Source organism: Papio anubis, chromosome 12, assembly GCF_008728515.1.
Source record: "Papio anubis isolate 15944 chromosome 12, Panubis1.0, whole genome shotgun sequence".
In the NCBI taxonomy this organism is placed as follows: Eukaryota; Metazoa; Chordata; class Mammalia; order Primates; family Cercopithecidae; genus Papio; species Papio anubis.
In genome coordinates this window covers 14,076,348-14,102,562 of record NC_044987.1, presented here as the reverse complement: position 1 = coordinate 14,102,562, position 26,215 = coordinate 14,076,348, and the positions used below count along the sequence as shown (strand labels likewise).

Here is a 26,215-nt window from a genome sequence, read left to right as displayed (position 1 = left end):
ATATTTTATTTTAGGTAAATTTCTTGTGTTCCGTTTTCTGGGTCTTGGTAAATGGGTAACTCTAAAACTTTTAATCAGTGATCAAAAACAGGTTGATTAATTATTTTTAATGTATAGGCCTGGGAAATATTTCTTGCCATGAAACATATACAGTTGGGGACATGAGGGTGAAACAGATATGGTTCTTTAGGGGATCAGGGTTCTTTTGGTATTTTATTCTAGGGTGTGGCCCAAAGCATTTGACTCTGTTCTGTTATTTCAGGTATCTGAGTTAATAACAATTTTTAAGGCCAGGCATGGTGGCTCACACCTGTAATCCCAGCACTTTGGGAGGCTGAGTGGGCAGATTACTTAAGGCCAAGAGTTCGAGACCAGGCTGGCCAACATGGTGAAACCCCATCTCTACTAAAAACCCAAGAATTAGCTAGGCATGGTGGCGCACTCCTGTAATCCCAGCTACTCAGGAGGCTGAGGCACGAGAATCACTTGCACCTGGGAGTTGGAGGTTGCAGTGAGCCAGGATCATGCCATTGCACTCCAGCCTGGGTGGCAGAGTGAGACTCTGTCTCAAAAAAATAAGTTAATTAAACTTTCATATTTCATTTTTAAACTTTTTTTTTTTTTTTTTTAGGATGACTGCTCAGGCTGTAGAGGAAGATAAGAGGTAACATAACTTTTTTTTTCATAGAATTTTAAGAAAAAAAGAAGCTATGTTTTTTCCTTTCGGCCCTAAATTACAATTTATTTCTTTTAATTTACAAATACAGTTTGTGGTCTCCCTCTGGTGGCTTGTATGTTATTTGACTAATACTCTACTGCTGTCCTGAGTAGAATTCTCTTCTCTGTGCCATGACTAGATAGTTCTTTAGTTTTTGTTTGATTCATTTCAGTAAGTCTAACCTTGGGGTTTTGGAAATCATTTGATGTCTTTATTCTACCAGCCCTCCCTTCTCAGAAGTCTTAATTTTACTTCATCCTTTCTCCTCCAGTTCCACCATGCAGTATGTTATTCTCATGTATATGAAGCATTTGGGAGTAAAAGTGAAAGAGCCTCGAAATTTGGAGCACAAACGGGGTCGTATTGGATTTCTTCCCAAAATCAAGGTGAGACTGAAATAATGTAATAGTGCGTTCAGACCTCAGGGCTTCTTTACGTTTGGGTGCAGTGTCTTCCATTGTCTTAGTATTTACTTAATCAGCCAATTAATGCTAGTCATACAAACATTAATAAGATACTATCTCTGTTCTCAAGAAGCTCAAAATCTAGAGAGAAATCCAGATGTGTAAACTATTACTAGACAATGTGAAAAGTGAAATTAGCAGTTTAGAAAGAGTGCTATTTCTGATTCTCTTCATGCCTTATACTTTTCTTTTACTTTGCCTGAACTAAATACCCCCTGTGTTGCTACATAATTGTTGTCATGAACATCTTTAATGGCAGTAGAGGATTCTCTCAGTTTGTAATTATTTGTGTTTTTGTTTAGTGTTTACTAGATTGTAAAGCTGTATGAGTACAAGGACCTTCTTTATTATTGTATTCTCAACTATTAGTAAAATAGTTACTAATAGTTATACTTAGTAAATATTTGTTGAATGGATGAATGAATTGTTTAGAATAAGTTCCTGGTAAATGTGCTATAAAACTACCCTTTGATTTTCCAAAGCTGTCAGTGATAAAGGGTTTGAAGAAAACATCTTGAGTCTGAGGTGTACACAGTACCGTGTGCGAACTTTTAATGAGTGCTCTGTGTGTGCACACACACGTGCACGGGGTTTCATTTACATTTAACAATTTCTTTGAACTAAGCATTAGCATTACACTATGAAAATCGCAAAAGCAATTTACTCTGTTACATATCTCTTATTTTTTGTACTTCGACTCTAGCAAAGTATGAAGAAAGATAAAGAAGGGGAAGAAAAAGGGAAGCGAAGAGGATTCCCCAGCATCCTGGGACCCCCACGGAGACCAAGCCGTCATGACAACAGTGCAAGTATGTTGAAGTTTGAAGTGCTGCATTTTCACTATTTCAGACCCTCTTCACATCAGAGGCTTCTTTAGCTAAAATGAATTTCTGGAGAAAGGAGTTGTTAAGATGATTTTAGTGAACTCCCAACATGCCTTGTTTCCATTCAGTGTTATTTCTGAACTAGGTACCCCCTATGTTGCTACATAATTGTCATAAACATCTTTTGTGGGCTGGGCACAGTGATTCACGCCTGTAATCCCAGCACTTTGGGAGACTGAGGTGGGCAGATCACAAGTTCAGGAGATCGAGACCATCCTGGCTAACACAATGAAGCCCGTCTCTACTAAAAATACACAAAATTAGCCGGGCGCGGTGGCACATGCCTATAGTCCCAGCTACTTGGGAGGCTGAGGCAGAAGAATTGCTTGAACCTGGAAGGCAGAGGTTGCAGTGAGCCGAGATTGCACCACTGCACTCCAGCCTGGGCGACACTGGAGCCAGACTCTATCTCAAAAAAACAAAAAGAAAAGGGGAAAAAGAAAAAAAAATATTTAGTGGCAGTATTCTGTCAAATGTCCATAACGTAGTTTACTTACCTCTTCTGATTTTGTTTCCATTCAACTTGTGTTTGTTAAATTTTAAAAAAAAGTGTGTATAGATCTCTCCACCACACTGTTTAGTCTCTTTATACATATTTACTTAGTCTCCATACTTCTAAAATTTCTCCACCTCTCCATTGTACTTTATTTGCTGATTTCCCTTCCACCCCAGGCCCAATGAAGAGAGATCAGCCCACTTGAGATGGCTGCAGGAGAAATAGGGATGGTGGTACCATGGGGAAGGGTCATGTGATGGTTCTTATCTCAGGAAGTACCACATTTGAAAATACTGAAGCCAGGTGCAGTGGCTCTTGACTGTAATTCCAACACTTTGCGAGGTCAAGGCGGGAGGATCACTTGAGCCTGGGAGTTCGAGACCAGCCTGGGCTACATAGTGAGACCCTGCCTCTACAACAACAACAGCCAAAATTAGCTGTGTATCATGGTGCGTGTGTGTCGTCCGAGCTACTTGGGAGGCGGAGGTAGTGTTGCTTTAGTCTGGGGAGTCAAGGCTGCCATGAGCCGTCATCTCGCCACTAAGCTCCAGCCTGGGTGACAGAGTGAAACACTGTCTCAAAAAAAAAAAAAAAAGATATTGGCATGGTAGGTGGTGTGAGTAGGATCGTGATAGTGAATGTCCCACACATTGAGGAGTTCTCCCTCAAATGCCATTAGTGCCCCTTGTTGAGAAACACTGAGAAGGTGTGAAATTTTCAGAGGAAGTTAAAGAGATAGAGGATTTCACAGATGTTAACTGTGAGTTCCAAGGGATACAAAAGAAGAATTTCAGGAATTAGGGGTTAGATAAGGGTATAAAAAGCTGGGTGAGGGTGTAGAATGCTCTGGAGATTAAACACCTGAGTGGGAGTCTTTGGCTTCTTGTGGTGACTTTGTGAACAAGGATAATTAGCAGGATGGGGATTGGTCTGGATGGTCTTTGAGGTATATTATGATGATGAAGGTGTGAGTGTTAGGAGAGAACTGGGGTGGGAGCTTACTAAGAACTCACAGAAATAAAGACTTCATCTTCATTCTTACAAATGAACACAGCTCCATGTCTCTCAGTATTCCTCCTCCCTCTGTCCACCATTGTTCTCCTTCTTTTCTCATGACCCTTCTTCTTTCCCTGCATCTTCCTCTTCCTCACTTTCATCCTCTTGTCTCATCCCTCCTCCATCTCCCCATCTTTCTCGTCTACCTTCCTCTCCTTTTCTCCTCTTCTTCCTTCCTTCATCTGTCTGTCTGTATGTTTCTCTGCATAACAATCCACTATATATATATTTTTGGGTCTACCATGTTTCACACATTTTACCAGATTCTTTTACATTGTCCTTTTTTGCTTTTAGCTAATTTGCAATATAGATTATTTTATTTGTTTTATTTATTTATTTATTTTGAGATGGAGTCTCGCTCTTGTCACCCAGGCTGGAGTGCAGTGGCGCAATTTCGGCTCACTGCAACCTCTGCCTCCCGGGTTCAAGCGATTCTTCTACCTCAACCTTCCAAGTAGCTGGGATTACAGGCACGTGCCACCACCACACCTGGCTAATTTTATTTATTTATTTATTTTTAATTTTTTTTTTTTTTGAGGTGGAGTCTCGCTCTGTCTCCCAGGCTGGAATGCAGCCGGGCGATCTCGGCTCACTGCAAGCTCCGCCTCCTGGGTTCACGCCATTCTTCTGCCTCAGCCTCCCGAGTAGCTGGGACTACAGGTGCCTGCCACCACGCCCGGCTAATTTTTCTGTATTTTTAGTAGAGACGGGGTTTCACCGTGTTAGTCAGGATGGTCTCGATCTCCTGACCTTGTGATCCGCCTATCTCGGCCTCCCAAAGTGCTGGGATTACAGGCGTGAGCCACCGCGCCCGGCCTTATGTATTTTTAATAGTCACAGAGTTTCACCATATTAGCCAGGATGGTCTCAACCTCCTGACCTCGTGATTCACCCACCTTGGCGTCCCAAAATTTTGGGATTATAGGCTTGAGCCACCACCCCCGGCCGCAATCCAGATGATTAACCACCATTTTCTGTTCAGTTGGCAGAGCCATGGAACTACAGAAGGCGCGCCACCCTAAGCACTTATCCACACCCTCATCTGTGAGTCCTGAACCTCAGGACTCTGCGAAGGTGCGCCAGAGTGGGTTAGCAAATGAAGGAACAGACGCTGGATACCTGCCTGCCAATTCCGTGTCTTCTGTGGCTTCAGGGGCCTCTTTTTCCCAGGAAGGAGGGAAAGAGAATGATACAGGTGAGCTAGTGCTGTAGTTCAGCTTAACTAAGCATCAAGATTTTAAACACACTAACTGAAAAATAGAGTGGCAAGTTAATCAAGACTAAATCCCAGTTTAATTTAATTTTAACATTTTAATATGCTACAACCAATAATAAATCTATGCTGAATGATAATTTAAGTTCTGATTTGTCCAAAAAAATATTTATTAAGCTCTCTTGTCAGGCATTAGGTTTGTCCTGGATGTTAACATGCAATAATTATACACAGATGCTTGCCTCATGAGCTTACTGTCTTGAGAGCGATAGTCACAAATATAAAAAATGCAAATTGTGCCAAGTCCAATCAAGGGAAGGTAAAGGGAGTACTGAGGGAACTGGTCAGTAGTTAGAGGCAGATGTGGGTGTCTAACGAGGACTTTTTAAAAATCTGAGATTAACTAGAGGTTTTATTTTTCAATGTTAGTAGGAAGGCAACTGAAAGAAAAGGTAGAATATGTGGGAGACAGTACATAAGCAGTAGAACAGAGTTGTGAGGAGAGAGGAGAGGAGATGTGGAATGTATGTAAAGGTAAGACTGTTTACTGAGAGTGAGAGTTCAGTGAGAAGAGCAAGGGAATTTGAAGAGTAAAGAAAGATATGAAGTAATTGTTGTAGATAATTGGGCAAGGAGCTTATTACCATGTCTTCATCCTTGTTCGGGAGGTGATTCAATTTCTGGTGGTGACATGATCAAGAATGAGGCTCTGGGAGTGGTCCCTGAGGTGCCATAGAGGGGGCTACTAGGGATGAAGACGGCAAGGAACCAAGGAGCCAGGAGTTTGCATAGCTTAATATTCATGGCTTGTGAGGTCACCAAGTGTGGTTTTTATCATGGAGAGGAAAACTGTGAGCCACCAGCCAACTTTTAGCATTGCTAGATGACAGAACCATCTATAGTGAATGCTTTTTAAAAAATCCATTCCTAACATGTCCTTTGAAATTTAGTGCACCAGGGATAAGCTTTCAGAGGAAAAAAATGGAGATTATACTACATCACATTCCTCATCATAACACTGGGTGCTGAAATACAAAAGAGCCAAGCCTTCAACTTTCTGAAGGAAAATGGTTTTGAGCTTAGAATCCTATATCCATCCAAGCTATTCATCAAATATGAAGAAAGAATAAAGACATTTTCAGATACGCAAGGTCCACAGTTTAACTGGAATGTACATTTCCCTTTAAAATCATTTGAGGATACACATTCTAGCAACATGAGAGGAAAAATTAAGAAAGAAAATGTCCTGGGATCCAGGAAACATTGGAAACACCCAGGAAAGTGGCAAAGGGCAGTTCTGAAATGATGGTTGTGTCTCAGGCCAAGAGAGCCATTGCTCCAGTTTGGAACACAAGAACATCACAGATAAGAAAAGGGGGGATCTTAGGCAGTGGATAGTATGAAGCAGCAGAGGAAACAGTTTGAGACTTGATAAAATTATGTAACTTTGACAGCAATAAAAGAAAAGCATTTAGAAATGTTAAGAAAAACAATTGTTCAGGAAAATAAGTCATGATTTCAACATGAAGCAAGATAAAAAGTGGCATGATCTTTAGCAATTGATGGTGTGTAAGAAAGACTTTAATAAAACGTTCTGTTTGAAGTGGCCCATGAATTGCATCATTGGACCAGCAGGAAAAAATATATAATCCTAACTAGTATACTTCTTAATCTGGCGGGAGTGATGTGTACATGTGTGTTGTAGATGACAGTATATATATGTCATAAGCACTTTTTCTTGGTTTTCAGACTTGTAGAATAACCCTACCAGGCAAAGCATGGAACAGTTCATTATGGCTGCAGATTAGAATACAAATGTAAAAAATTCTTTTATGATGCAAGTAAAAATGTAGTTGAAAGAAATGAAAGGTAGAAGGAAGGAAATACAATTAGAGGGAGGATGTGGACACTGAATACCTAATCTGACATAGAACAGAGTTGAGATACTAACTTTTTGATAGAACAAAAACATAGACATGTCATTTAAATTTAGGTAGTAACTGATAACCCAGTTAGTAATAATGATAAAACTATTAAACATTGGGAAGAAATGGGAGGAAAGTGAAGGTGGAAAGTATAAGTCAGCAAAATCCTCAGAGGGGAAAGAAATAGATGCTAACTAAAGATAATAAATCATGAAAAAGAAAGAGGTTATTTGTAGTTGGACCACTATAATAACTCACATTTGAAAACATGAAAAAAGATTGATACTGGGGTAGAAAAGCATAAGATGGGAAAATGTTGTTCCTCATCATATACTCTTCTGCACTATGTGAGTCCTTGCTATTTCTTATGTTAATTTTTAAGAAACAACTTTAAAAATTATTTTTCTGACCAGGCATGGTGGCTCACACCTATAATCCTAGCACTTTGGGTGGCCAAGGCGAAAGGATTGCTTGAGCCTAGGAATTCAAGACTAGCCTAGGCAAAGTAGCAAAACCCCATCTCTACAAAAAATTTAAAAATGAGCTAGGTGTGGTGGCACGCAACTGTAGGCCCAGCTACTTGGAAGGCTGAGACGGGAGGATCATGTGAGGCTGAGATGGGAGGATCACGTGAGCCTGAGATGCCATAATTTTGTATGTTGTGGGGAAAAGGAAGAGAGATCACAAGGACAAGGTTGGGGGTAGGGTCACAGACTAACAGCATCTCAAATACAGAACAAAATGGAGTCTCTTATGTCTACTTCTTTCTATATAGACACAGTAACAGGCTGATCTCTCTTCCTTTTCCCCACATATGTTAAATTTTTAGTTCTAGTGAACCTGCAGTTGTTTAAAGAATGTAGCTATGGATTAGACTGAAGCTCTTCTGGGAACTAATTTTTTTTGGTGACCAGTGACTTTATTAAGTGTTAACACTCTTCAAATGTCTGACTTTTGTCTATAGGATCAAAGCAAGTTGGAGAAACACCAGCACCTGGAGACACCTTAGATGGCACACCTCGTACTCTCAATACTGTCTTTGATTTCCCACCACCTCCATTAGACCAAGTGCAGGAGGAGGAATGTGAAGTAGAAAGGTAATTCAGTGATATCTTAGAGAAACTTAGGGCATTACTTAAAGTTTTTAAATTATATACTATTCCTATATTTAGTAGCATTCTAACACTTAAGCCTGGCATGGTGGTATGTACCTATAATCCCAGCTACTTGGGAGGCTGAGGCAGGAGAATCAATCACTTAAACTCAGGAGTTTGAGACAGGCCTGGGCAATGTAGTAAGCCCCCACTTCAAACTGTAAAAAATAAAATAAATAAATAAATAAGTTGGGTGCATGAAAGAACTAAAACACCATTTCAGAACTTGTTACTGAAATTTAGAAAGGTACTCAAATTTTCTTCAATTTATTTTATATTATTACAGTATCCCAAAGAATTATTTATCAAGCTTGTTGGAGTTTCACCTAGCTTTGAGTATCCTTGGTATAAATTTATTGATCACCATTTTGTTTTCATGTTACTTTTTACTCTCCATTGTTTTAGGGTGACTGAACATGGGACACCAAAGCCCTTTCGAAAGTAAGTATATCTTAAGCAGCTTTCAATAAAGGCGCATTTTAAGAAATGTAACCTTTTTTCCTCTTGAAGTTCCAGTTTAAAGGAAAAGAAACCCTGTATACCAATCTGTTATGTAGTCTAAAAGAAAGCTGTTAAGAAACACCAGTCATTCAAAAGCTGTATTTTGAAGTATGTATAAAACAGCCATTTGTAGGAGAGGATGAAATTTCAGGCTCTGTGCTAAGTCAGGTTCAGGAATCTGATTAGAATTTATTGTAATATAAAGACGTATGCTGTTTCCCGTTGTCTACCTGAAGCCCTCAAATTGAATTCATTATTTTTGCTTCGTAGGTTTGACAGTGTAGCTTTTGGAGAAAGTCAAAGTGAGGATGAACAATTTGAAAACGACTTAGAGACAGATCCACCCAACTGGCAGCAGCTTGTTAGTCGAGAAGTGTTATTGGGACTAAAACCTTGTGAGATCAAAAGACAGGAAGTGATTAATGGTGAGTGTAATCAATTTGTTGTTGTTTACAAATACTGAGTTTTGTCAGAGTAAATTAAGTCTCTCAGCCTCAGAGTTTGCTTCAAAGTTTCTCCTAGCCTTTTGTTTTAAACAAAGAGGAAATTAAACTGGACAGATAATCCTTGACCTCAAGAAAATGCAAATGCTTCTGTGATTCTTATTGATAATTTAAAAGGAAAACGTGTTTAGCCTTAAAGATATTTAAGATTCATACCATTATAGATCTTAAAGTTGAAAAGTCATTGTAACAACTAAGTTATTTTTATGCATAGATTTTAAATGAGGAAGGTAAGGCCCAGGGAGATTGAATTCATTAAGATCATACAGCTAATAATATAAAAGGAAAAAAATTTCGTTCCTGGTCTTTTTTCTGTATCCAAGTGCAGTGTTCTTCATTTACTCTAGCATGTTTGTGATAAATGTGTGGCATGGATGCTGTACCCTTTGCTATCCTTAGCATGTGATTTGAATAAATATCTTGTCTTTGACAATACTGAGACATCATGAAATTATAAGCCTGACACCAGAAATGAGTGTTTATAGGCAAATTAGGTAACCAAAAGTACTATTATTTCTTAAGAGGGCTCAAATTAAAGGCTATATGATGTTGGGGCTTACAGTTTTCTTAATGACATAGTTGTGATAGGTGGGTATTATTGTAAACAGATAGATGAGTTTGGGAATACACTAAAAAAAAAAGTTTTGAATGATATTTTTTATTTGTCAGTATTCAACTCTCAGAGCCAGTATGTAGGATAATTTCTTGGAATCAAAATGAATTCAGAGATATTTTATCCTTTCTAAATGATAAATAATGTATTATATAATTCATTTGCTACTTCACGCCAGCTAAAGAGTATGATTGATCCTATGAAATTGTTCTAAGTAAGGCAACATTTCATATGTCTTTCCTGCTCAGAATTGTTCTACACTGAAAGAGCTCATGTTCGAACACTGAAGGTTCTTGATCAAGTGTTCTATCAGCGAGTGTCCAGAGAAGGAATTCTGTCACCCTCAGAGCTACGGAAAATTTTTTCAAACTTGGAAGATATTCTTCAACTTCATAGTAAGAGAAATTAACTCTGATCTTTGCCCCTAACGTTTCCAATAGAGAAAATATTATGAGTATAAAATTTTGTAAATGTACCCATGTTAGTATTCCTGAGATTATTTGTGAGAATGTAACATAAATAAAGGAATGATTAGAACTTTGACTAGATCCTTTTCCTCACAATCAGTCTTACATATACAATGTGTCAACATAGGGCTTCCAGTCTAAAGTCAGTGTCTAAGGTGAAAAACATGAATAGTCAAATTCACTGTTGAAAATTTTCTATCAATTATAGTATATATCTCTCTTTAAATATATATATCCAATATAATATGTCTATAAATGTATTTTAAAAATAGTAGTATATGGTATATAATCGCATGGTTGGGTAATTTTCAGGAATTGTTTTTATTGTTTTGAGACGGAGTCTCGCTCTGTTGCCCAAGCTGGAGTGCAGTGGTGCAATCTTGGCTCACTGCAACCTCTGCCCCCTGGGTTCAAGGGATCCTCCCACCTCGGCCACCTGAGTAGCTGGGATTACAGGCGTGCACTACCACACCCAGCTAATTTTTGTGTTTTTCGCAGAGACGGGTTTCACCGTGTTGGCCAGGCTGGTCTCAAACTCCTGACCTCAAGTGATCCACCCACCTGCTTTGGCCTCCAAAGCGCTGGGATTATAGGCTGAGCCACTGCGCCTAGCCTCAGAAATTGTCTTATTGTTTTGTGGCTTAGAACACTTGAATAAGTATATAAAAATTCTACCTTGTTGACATTTTATTGGTTGAAATCATCTTGGACTTTTGTGGACGGTAATATGATGTTCCTCTCATTTATAGATCACTATTTCTCTATGACCCTTAATTTTTTTATCTTTCTTTTTCATGTCATTACTACCTATAAACATCTGCTAACCAAATTGATGCCTTTTATTCCTTTGTGGGTAATCTTGGGTTTCACCGGCATGCATTGACAAGTTCAGGCTTGATTATATCCATTGCCTGCACACTTACACATTTTGAGAGGATCAGTTAACAGAATTACTTGTACTGTTTACATTCAAGTTCTTTTTGAGCATGATTATGGATGGAGTCTTGAGGTTAAATGAATATTTGATGCAACTACCATGTATGTAATGTGCTAGTTTCCAAAACTTTTTTTTTTAGCACCTGTTTTTCAGATAGAGTTTATAATACCTGGATGTATAAGCACTATGTCCAGATTTCTATTTAAGGAGATAAGAAGCAGCTATACTACTGTGAAAATCCTCTTTATAAAAAAAAAAATTAGCTACTCTGTACTACCAGTAATTCTGTCTACACTGAGTGTGTTACTAACGTTTTTCTATCTTTTTATCTTTAGTTGGATTGAATGAACAAATGAAGGCTGTTCGAAAGAGAAATGAGACCTCTGTTATCGATCAGATTGGGGAAGATTTGCTGACATGGGTAAGGAAATTTTCTGTTTCTCTTTATTATTTTTATGGACACTTGGTCAGATTCAAGGTTGAGTAACTAACCTTTCCGAATACGCAAACTCACCCATTTTGCAAAGTTAATGTAAAGCTGAAAAAGGTCAAGCAGTAGATTCCATTTCAAGAAACCACTTTTTTTTGCTCATCTGTAAGAAGCAATCCCTTATCCATTAAAGTCATACCATGAATTGCAGTGATTCAGTCACACCTTCAGGCTCCACTGTAATCCTAGTTTTTTTGCAGTTACCTCTTCCACTGAAGTCTTGAACCGCTGGAAGTCACCTGTGAGGGTTGGAATCGACTTCTTCCAAACTCCTGTTAATATTGATATTTTGACCTCCTCCTGTGAGTCATGAATGTTGTTAATGGCATCTAGAATATTGAATCCTTTTCAGAAGGTATTCAGTTTGCTTTGCCCAGACCCATCAGAGGAATCACTATTATGGCAGCTATCACCTTATGAAATATATTTCTTAAATAATAAGACTTGAAAGTAAAAATTACTCCTTGATCCATGAGCTGCAGAATGAATATTGTGTTAGCAGGCTGAAAACAACATTAACCTCCTTGTACATCTCCATCAGAAGTCTTTAAGTGACCATGTGCATTGTCAATGGGCAGTACTATTTTAAAAATAACTTTTTTTTTCTGAGCAGTAGGTCGTAACAGACGTGTTGTCATCCAGGCTTTGTTGTTTCATTTATAGAACATAGGCAGAGTAGATTTCGCATTATTCTTAAGGGCCCCAGAAATTTCAGAATGGTAAATTATCATTGGCTTCAATTTAAAGTCATTGGCCCCTAACAAGAGAACTGGACTTTCTTTTGACATGTTGAAGTCGGACATTGATTTCTCCTCTCTAGCTGTGAAAGTTCTAGATGGCATCTTCTTCCAATGGAAGGCTATTTCATCCACATTGAAAATCTGTTGTTTAGTGTAGCCGTTGTAATTAATTATCTCAGGTACGTCTTCTGGGTAACTTACCGTAGCTTCTACTGCTATGTCAACACTTGCCGCATCACTTTGTACTTTTATTTTTAGGGAGACGACTTCTTTTCTTAAATATCATCAGTTTACCCCTGCTACCTTCAAACTCTTCTTCTGTAGCTTCCTTACCTCTCAGCCTTCATAGAATTGAAGAGAATTAGGGGCTTGCTTTGTATTAGGCTTTGGCTTAAGGGAATATTGTGGCTGATTTCATCTTCTTTATACAGACCATTCAAAATTCCTCCATACCAGCAATAGGCTGTTTCACTTTCCTCTTGTTCATTTGTTCACTGCAGTATCACTTTTATTTCCTTCAAGAATTTTTTCTTTGTGTTCACAAGTTGGCCATTTGGCATAAGAGCCAAATCTCAGCTTTTGACATGCCTTCCTTACTAAACTTAATCATTTCTAGCTTTTAATTTCAAGTGAGAGATGTGCGACTTGTCACTTGAATCCCTAAAGACCATTGCAGCGTTGTTAATTGGCCTAAATTCAATATTGTTGTGTCTCAGAATAAGGAGGCCCAAGGAAAGGGAAGGGAGATGGGGGATGGTCAGAACACACACAACATTTTTCCATCAGGTTTGCCACCACATGTGGGTGAAGTTCATGGTGCCCCAAAACAATAAATAGTAACATCAGAGATCACTGATCACAGGTCATCGTAACAGATTCTATTATGAGAACTACCAAAATGTGGCACACAGATATGACATGAGCACATGGTTTTGGAAAAATGGCACCAACAGACTTGCTCAGGGTTGTCACAAACCTTTAATTTGTAAAAAATACAATATCTGCAAAGTACGATAAAAATACGAAGTATGCCTGTACCTGTAAAAAGTTGAGGAAAAACTAAATGGTGGTTTGTAACTGTCACATACAAAGCGTTAATTCAGAAGAAGGCATTGGCCAGAAATCATAGAAGCAAGAATCATAAATAGGCCTTTAGATTTTACTCTTGCTGTTTAAATAAAATCATTTTGGAAAGTATTTTTCCAGTATTGTTTCCTTAAGATCACTTTACATATACAGACAATCCTTGACTTACTATGGTTCCCACTTTGGCAGTTTTTTTACTTTACAGTAGTGGGAAAGTAATACGCATTCAGTAGAAACCACACTTTGAATTTTGACTTTTAATCTTTTCCGGAGCTTGGCAATATGTGGTACGTTACTCTCAATGCTGGGCAGCAACAGTGAGCCACAGCTCCTGGTCAGCCATGTGATCACAGGGTAAACAGCCACTCTACAGTGTATATAGGTGATTTTGCCCAGCTGTAGGCTAATGCAAGTGTTCTGAGCACATTTAAGGTAGGCTAGGCCAAGCTATGGTATTTGGTAGGTTCAGTGTATTAAATGCATTTTCAACTTAAGATATTTTCAATTTTTGATGGTTGTATTAGGATATAATTTCATCAGAAATCAAGGAACATCTATACTTAAACTGCTTGTAAAACTACTGTAGAGGCCTGGACCCGTGGCTCACGGAGGTCTGTAATCCCTGAACTTTGGGAGGCCGAGGCAGGCAGATCACCTGAGGTCAGACCAGCTTGACCAATATGTAGAAACCCCGTCTCTACTAAAATTACAAAATTAGCCAGGCATGGTGGTGCATGCCTGTAATCCCAGCTACTCCAGAGGCTGAGGCAGGAGAATCACTTGAACCTGGGAGGTGCAGGTTGCAGTGAGCCGAGATAGAGCCATTGCACTCCAGCCTGGGCGATAGCGCGAGACTCCGTCTCAAAAACAAAAACAAAAACAAACTACTGTAGAACTGCTTGAGGTTGGGGGCATTATTTTCTTTGGTAAACCCAGCTGCTGTTTGTAGTTGTTTGGTGCTTGGATTGACTAACATGCTAAAAATGCTGCCAATCTCATTGTTAAACATGTTGAATGTCATATTCATCATAGAGTAAGAATACAAAATTGGAGTGACCTATTAAAATATTGCTTTGTATGTGTCCTACTTGAAAAAATCTCTGAATTTATCTACAAATGTGCTACAGAAGGGCTTTTTACAAAATGCCTTTATGTACAAACTTTTGGGAATATGGCTTTAAATGGAAGATTATATGGAAGACATATTCACAAACCATAAAGCAATTATCTACAAGTATAGAGGCTGTATTAAAAAACAATGTATTTGACTTATAAGAGCAGCTACTAGTAAATCACTTTTTAGGTGTTTGACCATCAGAAATCTTAAAATCATGACATATGCAAACTTAAATTTACAAAGTAAAAAATATTAGTGAGAAGTATAATTTTTAGCAAAAGAATTCGTAAGCTCATTGATCTCCCCCAAGCCAGCTCCAGCTGCTACACAGGTGAAACAGCAGTGATTTAATTTTATTTGAACCTAGAAAAGTTATGCCCTGCCTGTGGTCATAGTGGGTTTTATAGTGAGTAAGAAAGAATGCTAGTATGCCAAGGATTTGCTTCCCAGAGTAGTAAGATGTTAGTTGTTGTAAAGGTGTCAGGGTGTAAGAAAATTAAATTTTAGGCTGGGTGTAGTGGCTCATGCCCATAATCCCAGCACTTTGAGAGGCCAAGGCAGGCAGATCACTTGAGTTCAGAAGTTCAAGACCAGCCTGGCCAACATGGTGAAATCCCATCTCTACTAAAAATACAAAAAAAAAAATTAGCCAGGCGTGGTGGTGCATGCCTGTAGTCCCACCTACTTGGGAGGCTGAGGCAGGAGAATCACTTGAACCTGGGAGGCGGAAGTTGCAGTGAGCTGAGATGGCACCACTACATTCCAGCCTGGGCCACAGAATGAGACTGTCTCAAAAAAAAAAAAAAAAAAGAATTAAAATTTAGTCTCAGTCTTCAGGCATTTTGTATCTTACATTCTCCAAATGTCAGTTTTCTGTGTAATTTATTTTTTATTTTTTTTTTTATTTTTATTTTTTTTTTGAGACGGAGTCTGGCTCTGTAGCCCAGGCTAGAGTGCAGTGGCCGGATCTCAGCTCACTGCAAGCTCCGCCTCCCGGGTTCACGCCATTCTCCGGCCTCAGCCTCCCGAGTAGCTGGGGCTACAGGCGCCCGCCACCTCGCCCGGCTAGTTTTTTGTATTTCTTAGTAGAGACGGGGTTTGCACCGTGTTAGCCAGGATGGTCTCGATCTCCTGACCTCGTGATCCGCCCGTCTCGGCCTCCCAAAGTGCTGGGATTACAGGCTTGAGCCACCGCGCCCGGCCAGTTTTCTGTGTAATTTATAAGTAATGTAGGCTAAAAGGTAATAGGTTGTGATAGGCTACAAGCAAGAAAACATTGGGACTTGGCACAGTGGCTCACACCTGTAATCCTAGCACTTTGGAACACCGCGGCAGACAGATCAGCTGAGGTCAGGAGTTTGAGAACAGTCTGGCCAACATGGTGAAACCCCGTTTCTACTGAAAATACAAAAATTAGCTGGGTGTGGTGGTGCATGCCTGTAATCCCATTTACTTGGGAGGCAGAGGTAAGAATCTCATGAACCTGAGAGGCAGAGGTTGCAGTGAGCCGAGATCGTGCCATTGTACTCCAGCCTGGGTGACAGAGCAAGACTCTCAAAAAAATAAAAAAGAAGAAGAAAGCATTGGAATATGATCAGAAAAGGTCTGGTTGTGTCAAGGTCAGACCTTTTTAATGGAGAACCATTGATATTCCACAGAGATATGCAGTTCTGTGTATTTTGTCACTTGAGAGTACTTATTGAAATGTTGAAAGGATTCTGGTTGTCTGTCTCTTTGTCTGGCCTTGTATAAGCTCAGTATCCCATTCTCTTTTGTGTTCTTTGCATTCTTGGCACAGTTCAGTGGACCAGGAGAGGAGAAATTGAAACATGCTGCTGCTACCTTTTGCAGTAACCAACCTTTCGCCCTGGAAATGATCAAGTCTCGTCAGAAAAAGGATTCTCGATTTCAGACTTTTGTGCAAGTGAGTTGAGTGAGTCATGTAAGAAAAAAAATAAGGCAAGTTTTTATCAATTATCAGATAAACTGGGGGAATTCTGACTAAGACTTTTACAAAGATTACATCTATGTTAACTTTTTTTTTTTTTTTTTTGGAGACAGGGTGTCGCTCTGTCACCCAGGCTGGAGTGCAGTGGCACAATCTCAGCTCACTGCAACCTCTGCCTCCTGGGTTCAAGTGATTCTCCTGCCTCAGCCTCCCCGGTAGTTAGGATTACAGGTGCATGCCACCACACCCTGCTAATTTTTTCTATTTTTAGTAGAGACAGGGTTTCACCATGTTGGCCAGGCTGGGCTCGAACACCTGACCTCAAGTGATCCGCCCGCCTTGGGCTCCCAAAGGGATTACAGGTGTGAGCCACTACACCCGGCCCATATTAACATTTTTAAAAGCTATACATTATCTCTTAAATTCCTGGAAGGCATAAAAATGATTTTGGAATGGTGAATAATGAAAAATATATGTCAGGATTAAAATACTTGATACAGAAATCCACATTGCCACCAGGCTTTTATCAGGAAACAACCGTATGCTCTATTAAGAGAATATTGTCAAAGCATGAGAATGGGCTTCTCCAGGGAAAAACATAACAGCAGCCATACTCATTGGGGTATATGAATTAAGGGTCTTTCAGCTATGGCCAACAGACCATATCTAGCCTGTTACCTGTTTTTGTAAAGTTTTATGTAAACACAAACATGGCCACTTGACAGATTTCTCACAGTTGTTGTGGTGTGTGGCTATGGTTTAGCAGAATCTTCCCTTGAGAGTTTGACCAGGCTGAGATCACAGTGTCAGTTGGAGCTGCAATTCTCATCTGATGCTCGAGATTCTCTTCTAAGCTCACTGGTTGTTAGCAGAGTTCATTTATTTGTAAATGTATAACTGAGGTCCTACCTTGCTGGCTATTGGCTAGGAACCAGTTTCAACTCCTAGAGAACACAGATATCTCTGCCATATGGCCCCGTTAGGCAGTTTAGAGGTGGATGTTTGCTTTCTTCCAGGCCAGTAGGAATGTGGCTTTCTGATACAGATTTGTTTTAAAGGCTCTTCTAATGAAGTCAGGCCCATCCAGGACAATTTCCTTTCTTACGATCTCAAAATCATGTGGTGGCAACCTAATCACAGGTGTGATATCCCGTTGTATTCACAGATTCCAAAATGTTCATACTCAAGGGCATGGGATTACACAGAGTATTTACACAAGAGGATGGGAACCTTGGAGGCCATATTAGAGTTCTTTACTACACAGAGCCTTGTTCATTCATTTATGCCAAAACAGTGGAGCTGAATAGTTGTGAGAGAGACTATATGGCCTGCAAAGCCTAAAATATTTACTAACTGGCGTTTTACTAAAAACTTTGCAGACCACTGGTATAGATGAGCTGACATACTCAGACTGGTTATCCATTGTGCCTTCTTGGAATGGCAGATAACAAATTAACCACTTTTGGTAGGAATGTCAATCATAGGAAAATGGACCTAGATTTTCTGAATAGGTGAAGATAAAACTGTTTTAACACAAGGAAGCAATACGTAGAGCTGCTTATGGATGCTTTCAGTCCCTCCTTAAACAGATAACAAAGAAGCCATTCATTTAGTGGTAGAGGCTCTGTTCCCCCATTATGTGATTAAAGGAGAAAGCAGAAGTATAGTGTGGCAATGATATATCTTGGCATTTTTTAAAGATCTTGATTTAATAACCAGAGCTGTGATGCATTAAACACTTACGGTGAATACATAGTACATGTTAACTATGATTCTAATAAGAATTACAGATTCACTTGTTTCACTTTAATTTTAGGATGCTGAAAGTAATCCACTGTGTCGTCGTCTTCAACTGAAGGATATTATTCCCACTCAAATGCAAAGGCTTACTAAGTACCCACTTCTATTGGATAATATTGGCAAATACACAGGTACAACATTTTCACTGAAATAAAAAGCTTAGGAACAACAACAAAAAAACGCCCAATATCCTGTAAATAATATCTTACAGCATCCTGAATGGAGTTGGATTTCCAAATAGTACAAGATTTTCTTTTTTTTTTTTTTGAGACAGGGTCTCACTCAGTGATGCAGGCTGGAGTACAGTGGCACAGTCATAGTTTCCTGAAACCTCAAACTCCTGGGCTCAGGCATTCCTTCCACCTCAGCTTCCCCAACAGCTGGGACTACAGGTGTACACCACCAAACATGGCTTTTTTTTTTTTTTTTTTTTTAAGCAACGGTCTCACTATGTTGCCCAGGCTGTCTCAAACTCCTGGCCTCAAGCAATCCTCTCACCTCCCAAAGTGCTGTGATTATAGGCATGAGTCACCATGCCCAGCCAAGATTTTCTAACAAGATATAATCTAGTCTTCTTTGGGCTGTTTGATTTAATGTACTCCATTAGTAGCTTTAGCACAGGGTTTATCAAACTGTGAATCATAGACCAAGTCATGCTCACTATTTGTTTTCGTAGGTAAAGTTTTAGAGCACAGCCATGCTCATCTGTTTATGCACTGTCCCTGATTGCTTTTACATTATAACAGCAGAGTTGAGTAGTTTTATCAGTGACCATTTGGCCTGCAAAGTGTAAAATTATCTGGCCCTTACGGAAAAAGTTTGACCATCCTTGTTCTAGCCTACATCATTTTTGCTTTAAAGAAGGTTCATCCTTGGCTGAAGAGATGTTTCATGGATATCTATCTATGACTTTTATTAAGCCAAATCAATGCATTGTAATTCCAACTCTCCTGTTTTGAAACATGAAGTGAATCTGTTTCTCAATTGAGCTTTAGGTTCTTATACTTAGCTCTCACTAATAATTTAATGCAACTGAAATCTTGTTTCTTGTGCCTGAGAATTTGAATGCATAACCAGGAAATTTTAAATTATGGTACCTGGTTACAAAAGTGGTTTACACTCATACACATTAATTTTTATAATTTAATATATCTGCTCAGTCTAGTTGGACTGTGGTTTGGAGGATTATAATTTTGAATGTTCTGATTTTGGTTTTCTTTGTATTATAGACATGACAGAGCCTCAGTACGTTTTGTTTTGTTTTGTTTGAGATGGAGTCTCGCTCTGTCACCCAGGCTAGAGTGCAGTGGCACAATCTCAGCTCACTGCAACCTCCACTGCCTGGGTTCAAGCAATTCCCCTGCCTCAGCCTCCCGAGTAGCTGGGATTACAGGCACACACCACCACACCCGGCTAATTTTCTTGTATTTTTAGTAGAAACCGAGTTTTACCATATTGGCCAGACTGGTCTTGAACTCCTGACCTCAGGCAGTCTGCCTGCTTTGGCCTCCCGAAGTGCTAGGATTACAGGCATGAGCCACCATGCCCAGCCAAGCAATCCTCCCACCTCCCAAAGTGCTGTGATTATAGGCATGAGTCACCATGCCCAGCCAAGATTTTCTAACAAGATATAATCTAGTCTTCTTCGGGCCACCTCAATATGTTTTGATGAATTTCATCTTCTTTTAATGTTGTAATCTGTTTTCTTTCTTTAAATATAATCTCAAATTCAAAGAAACTTGTTTTGGAATTATTTTGAATTATGTTATTAAAAAATTTTGTTTAACAAATTCACTGGACATAATTATGTAGGCTATGCACTGTGAAATTCTAGGGGTAGAAGGGATTTCCTTTTATATTGTTTACAAAGTAAATGAGACCTGCCCTTCTGGAGTGTGTAATATAGTGGTCCTGGTGCTTCATGTAAAGCATCTCTTCTTGGATTTCAGGTTCTGTACTGTGATTTCTTTTTTAAATATTAGAATTTATGTTTTAAAGTCCTGTTAGAAGTTTTACCTGTCCAAGGACAGCTTGAATTGAGACTCTGACAGAGGCTTTAAGCTGGTACAAAAATCTTCAAGGTCTATTTTTTGCTCTTAAAACTATTGAAATGAAATGAAATCTCATTTACATATATTTTTATGGTTTTCTGCTCATTTCCTCTATTTTACGTTTTTGATTTCTTCCCCATATTTAGAATGGCCAACAGAAAGGGAGAAGGTGAAGAAAGCTGCAGATCACTGTCGTCAGATCTTAAATTATGTAAATCAGGCTGTCAAGGAGGCAGAAAACAAGCAGGTAAAAAAGGAAAACAAGAAGATACGGGATAACATTGAGAGAACATTAAATTAGTATTACCTGGGATCTGTGAAATAATTGTACAACTATCATTACCTAATGGACAGGGAAAACATTTGTTTACTGTTGGCGTAGTAGGCAGGTCAAGATCAATTTATAATAGAATATCAGAGTTGTGTTTGACTTTTTGGAACATCTCAGGCTGCTTGTTTGCTCTTTCATTTATCTGTTCATTCAGCAGATATTTATAGAGCATCTACTGTATGCTGGGCATAGGGTACAGAGTAGTTGAGAAAATGAGCACGGTATCTGCCCACACTGAGCTCATTTGCTAGGAGGATAGAAAGGCATTTAACAGGATTATAGTGCGGATATTTTGTATCAGTTGTGATAGCTGCTATCAAGGATAATTTCAAGATGCTATGATATATAACTGTGTGGCCTAGCTTAGTTTGGGGATGTTAGGTGGTGTCTATTAGAGGAAATTTTCTTGAGAAATTGACACTTGAGCCAAGCTCTGAAGGATGAGTGGAAGTGAACCAAAATGATGTGAAGGGTGCAACCCTAGAGGTAGAGGCAATGTATACCAAAGTTCTGACAGAAAAAGAAAGCATGGTCTGTTGGAGGAGTTGAAAATTTAAATGAGTGTGGATCATGCCTAAAAAGCAAAGTCAGAGTGGCATAAAATGAGGGAAAGTAGACCAAGGCCAACTCATAAAGGCCCTAGAGATCAGATTAAAAATTTTGATTTTTTATTCTTAAGAGCAGTAGGAATTCAGCATAGACAAGTAAGAATATAGTGTCAGATTTTCATTATATAAATGTCACCCCTACTACTCTATGGAGAATGAGTTGAAGGATAGTGGATGTAAGAGCCCATTTATTAATCTTGCAGCAATCTAGGATAGCTGATGGCAGCTTAGAGAAGTTGGAGAAGTATTTAGAAGGTAAAATTGACAGGACTTGATGACTGATTTGAAGAAGGATTTGAAGGAAAAGTGATGTCAAGAATAAACCCCCAGGTTTCTGGATTGCATATTTGAATGGACAGGATGAGTGGAGAAGCCCCAGATTTGTGGGGAAGATGATGAGGTCACTTTGGGCTATCAGGTAGACTGTACAGTAAGCAGTTGGCTATATGGGTCCACCTGTAAGGACCATGTTGAAGATAGAAATGTAAGATTGTGAGCATACAGAGGCTAATTGAATCCATGAACACGGATGTAGTTTCTTAGGAGCTAAGTATGATTACAACTGTCTTGGTGAGGCTATAGAAAAACTAGTACTTTCAACTGTGCTGTTCAGAGTGTAAAATGATAAAATCCCAGAGGGTTATATAGCAATATTTATTTAGATTAAAACTCTGTACATACCCTTATATCTACCTTTTGACTCAGCAGTTCTGTTCCTAGTGATTTGCTCAAGAGAAATGAACCATATTAGAGTTCTTTACTACACAGAGCCTGATCATTTATGTATTATCTGTGGCTACTTTTGTTCCAAAACAGTGGAACTGAATAACTGAGAGAGACTATATGGCCTGCAAACCTAACTGACCTTTTACTAAAAACTTTGCAGACTCCTGGTATAGATGAGCTGGCATACTCAGGCTGGTTATCCATTGTGCCTGCTGGAAATAGCAGATAACAAATTAACTAACTAACTTTAGTAGGAATGTCAATCATAAGAAAATGGACCTAGATTTTCTGAATAATAAAATATATCTTTATCTGAGGATAAAGATACATCCACAAACAGACAAGAATGCTTATAGCAACTTTGTTCATAATAGCAAAAAGCTAGAAACAGCCCAAGAATTATCAACAGAATGGATAAACCAACTGTGGTATACTTATAAAAGAGAATGCCCTGAGTGATTAAAAAAAAAAAAAAAAGAATGTACCACTAAGGCATACAACATGGACAAATCTCACAAACATGCTGAATGGAAAAAAAAAAACAGAGGCAAAAGAGTACATACCTATGATTCTATTTTTTTTTTTTTTTTTTTTTAGACGGAGTCTTGCTCTGTAGCCCGGGCTGGAGTGCAGTGGCCGGATCTCCGCTCCCTGCAAGCCCCGCCTCCCGGGTTTACGCCATTCTCCTGCCTCAGCCTCCGGAGTAGCTGGGACTACAGGCGCCCGCCACCTCGCCTGGCTAGTTTTTTGTATTTTTAGTAGAGACGGGGTTTCACCATGTTAGCCAGGATGGTCTCGATCTCCTGACCTCGTGATCCGCCTGTCTCGGCCTCCCAAAGTGCTGGGATTACAGGCTTGAGCCACCGCGCCCGGCCCCTATGATTCTATTTATATGAACTTCTAAGAGAGACTAAACTATTCTATGGTAGGAAGAAAACAGAAAACTGGTTACCACTGGGGATGTGGAGGTAGAAATTAACTGGAAAGAAGTATGAGGAAACTTTCTGGGGTGAAGTTTTCTATCTTGATAGACGTTTAGGTTACACAAATGTATAAGCACTTGTCAAAATTCATGGAACACACACTTAAAATGTGTGTTCTACTGTATGCAAATTTTACTTTTTAAAAAAACTGTATGGATACTTAAATGTTCAGAGGTAAAGTGTACTTATGTCTGTAATTTATTTTGAAATACATCCAAAAAATAAGATGGACTGATGGATAGAGGGATGAATAAATAGATATATGATAAAACAAATAGAGCAAATGTTAATTGTAGAATGTAGATGGTAATATGTAGGTGTTCACTATGCTCATTCAGACTTTTCCATGTAAAATTTGGAAATGATTTTGAGGGGGAATGTGCTTACCCTTTGATCCAACAGTTCTGGAAATTCATCCTACAGATATCCTACACGGGTATACAAAGACATATATTTAAGTCCACTTTATTACAGTATTGTTTGTTATAGAAGAGCTGAAGTAACTTAAATGCCCATCAGTAAGGCGTAATGAAATAAATTATAGTTTATTTACAGTTTTATATCCTATAGTCATTTATAAAAAATGAAATAACTCTCTATATGTGCTCATGTGGAACAATCTCCAAGATATATTTGTAAGTCATACACCACACACACGGGGGAATACATATATGAATATATTCTACCATTTCAATGAGGAAAACATATAGGAATACCAAAGGAATGCATATATGAATATATTATGCTACCATATCTTGTTTTAAAAAAGGACACATACACACAACGTGCACGAAGACTAGCATACTTATATATGCATGTATAAATCGAGATATACATATCTATTTACATAGAATTTTTCTCAAAGGCTACCCAAGAAATGGATATTAGTGATTGCTTCTTTAGGGAAAATTGAGGGAGGTGGGGCAATAGGACAAGGTTAGAGGGAGACTTTTTATTTTTTGCCTTATGTCACCATCTGAATTTTGTACTGTGTGCATGATTTACACATTCAGAAAGTAAATATAAGCTAATAAGAGACCAATGACTTTGAAGAGAAGATTGAGAAAGAAAACCCAAAGAGGTAGGAGGAAAACTAGGAGAGTATAATATCACCAAAGCCGAGGGAAGAGAGTGAGTTTTCAGTCCTGTCTAGCATTGCAAAGAGCTCAGTAAAATGGAGATTTTAAATGCTAAGTTTGATTCAGAAATGTCATTAATGACCAAAGCACTAACCTTGGTTCCACCCTGCCTAATTTTCAGCGCCTCGAAGATTATCAGCGTCGCCTTGATACCTCCAGCCTGAAGTTGTCAGAGTACCCAAATGTTGAAGAGCTCAGGGTGAGAGATGGTCTAATCATAATTTTAAAAATAAAATAAAATTTGCTAAAGACCTGGCAGGTAATTAACATCTCAATAGGAATATACATCACCTGAAGGAGTTCTTGTATCATAGATTATCTGTATTTATGATTTTTTTGCTGCCTTTTAAATGCATGATCTGTATGAAGATTAGTCTTTCATTGGAGGAATGTCTTGCATGAAACTGTAATATTACATGACAGCAATTGGCAGGAGACTAAGGGACACTAATTATTATAAAATTTAACTGTATTGTGTTCTGTAGTTTGTTTGTTTCAGACAGGGTCTCCCTCTGTTGCCTAGGCTGGAATGCAGTGGTGCGATCTTGGCTCACTGCAGCCTTGACCTCCTGGACTCAGCCAGTCCACCCACCTCAGCCTCCCTAGCAGCTAGGACTATAGGTATATGCCACCATGCCGAGCTAATTCTGTGTTTTGTAAAGACAAGGTCTTGCTGTGTTGTCAGGCTGGTCCAGAACTCCTGGGCTCAAGCACTGCTTTCTCAGCCTCCCACAGTGCGGGGATTACAGGCATGAGCCACCATGTCCAGCCGGTGTTCTGTAGTTTAAATAAGGGTAGGACTGTTTACTATGGTAACTTTCCAGGTCATTTAATAACACAAGATAACGTATTATTTTCTCATGAGGGTCTTCGAAAGCATAAAAGTTGGAACCATTATAGGAACAATAGTAGAATGTTTACTAATTGCCACTTCTAGTATGTGGGCTTATGTGTTAACTTTTTCGGATTTTAAGTCTTTTTGTACCATTTCACTAGGTGGTGGTTTTGGCAGATTTATTTGGTGGCCGTTAAAATAGACTTTTATGTCATATATTAATACTTTGTCAACAAGCTTGTAAATGTGCTTATTCCCCTTAACTTCCAAAGAATGAGAGTTTTCTAGAGCTGCTAATACTAAAAGATGATTCTCTTACTAATAAGTTAATATTTAGACCAAGCCTAAGTAGTACCTGGACTTTTCATGAGTACTATTTCTTAGAACTTTCTTTGAAATTAGAGCCTTGGAACTCAGAAGCCACTTTCTTATAGACAAGCATGTGTACCATGCTCATCCAATTATTCATAGAAAAATTAAAGGATATGTTGAGACTCTAGTGGCTGAATGTTTGTAACTTGATTTTCATAATCTGTTATTATCTGTTTAGAATGAGGTTTGGAAGATAGTACTCCTGAATGTTTTTCTGCAAGATACCTTTTCCTTTTTAGAAAATCGTATGCAGATTACTTTAACATGGCCTTTGTGCCATTTTCAAGAACTGACAAATAGCAGTAATGATAGTTGATGTAAATGGTGTATTTTATATTAAGAATTTCTTAAAAAGAGACTGTATTATATAGAATATCATGTTACTGAGTGCTTGGAAATTATTTGTGCATGATTTTCTTTATTTTGCCAGAATTTGGATTTAACAAAAAGGAAGATGATTCATGAAGGACCATTGGTTTGGAAGGTGAATAGAGATAAAACTATTGGTAGGTCTGATATTGTCTGTTAGTTTTGGGGAGAGTGGCAAAAGGGAAGAAATAGGAGTTTCCTATGACAAAAGGAAGAGGAGAGAACCATTCTCTCAGCAGTTAGCAGTGCTACCTCGTGTTATTTGTACATTTGTAGATCTGCTTGTGTTATTTCATTATATGTAACGTGTTAAATATTCATTTAGGAATGTAACAGAGATCTGATTTAGTCCTATTTCCATCATTCTTATATTCTAGTAAGTCTTAATATGTTTGTAAGCTTTCTTTAGACCAGTACTTCTTAAACTGTCTGTGATGAGGAACTGTTTTTTTTTTTTTTTTTTTCCAAGAAACAAGGTCTTACTATGTTGCCCAGGCTAAAGTGTAGTGGCTATTCACAGATGCAGTCATGGTGCACTGCTGCCTCGAACTCCTGGGCTTAAGTGATCCTTCTGCCTTAGCCTCCCTAGTAGCCAGGATTATAGGCGCACACCACCACACCCAGCTTGTTGTTTTTTATTTCCTGTTGGTCACAGATTGACACTTTAGTGAAATACAATAAAAATGAAT

The 26,215-nt window shown here is 38.7% G+C and overlaps 1 protein-coding gene across 6 annotated transcripts in view; it reads left to right on the top strand.

Moving 5' to 3' along the window:
* ARHGEF12 (Rho guanine nucleotide exchange factor 12) overlaps positions 1–26,215 on the top strand; it is a 147,566-nt gene that overhangs the window by 109,174 nt on the left and 12,177 nt on the right. For all 6 annotated transcript variants that reach the window (XM_031652869.1, XM_031652868.1, XM_031652873.1 and 3 more), the window contains 14 exons: positions 632–664; positions 990–1,104; positions 1,886–1,991; positions 4,601–4,813; positions 7,721–7,853; positions 8,316–8,351; positions 8,682–8,836; positions 9,776–9,922; positions 11,267–11,352; positions 16,163–16,288; positions 18,129–18,243; positions 20,310–20,410; positions 24,072–24,149; positions 25,588–25,663. In XM_031652869.1, the coding sequence (XP_031508729.1) occupies positions 632–664; positions 990–1,104; positions 1,886–1,991; positions 4,601–4,813; positions 7,721–7,853; positions 8,316–8,351; positions 8,682–8,836; positions 9,776–9,922; positions 11,267–11,352; positions 16,163–16,288; positions 18,129–18,243; positions 20,310–20,410; positions 24,072–24,149; positions 25,588–25,663 (1,520 nt within the window). The remainder of the gene's footprint in view (positions 1–631; positions 665–989; positions 1,105–1,885; positions 1,992–4,600; positions 4,814–7,720; positions 7,854–8,315; positions 8,352–8,681; positions 8,837–9,775; positions 9,923–11,266; positions 11,353–16,162; positions 16,289–18,128; positions 18,244–20,309; positions 20,411–24,071; positions 24,150–25,587; positions 25,664–26,215) is intronic.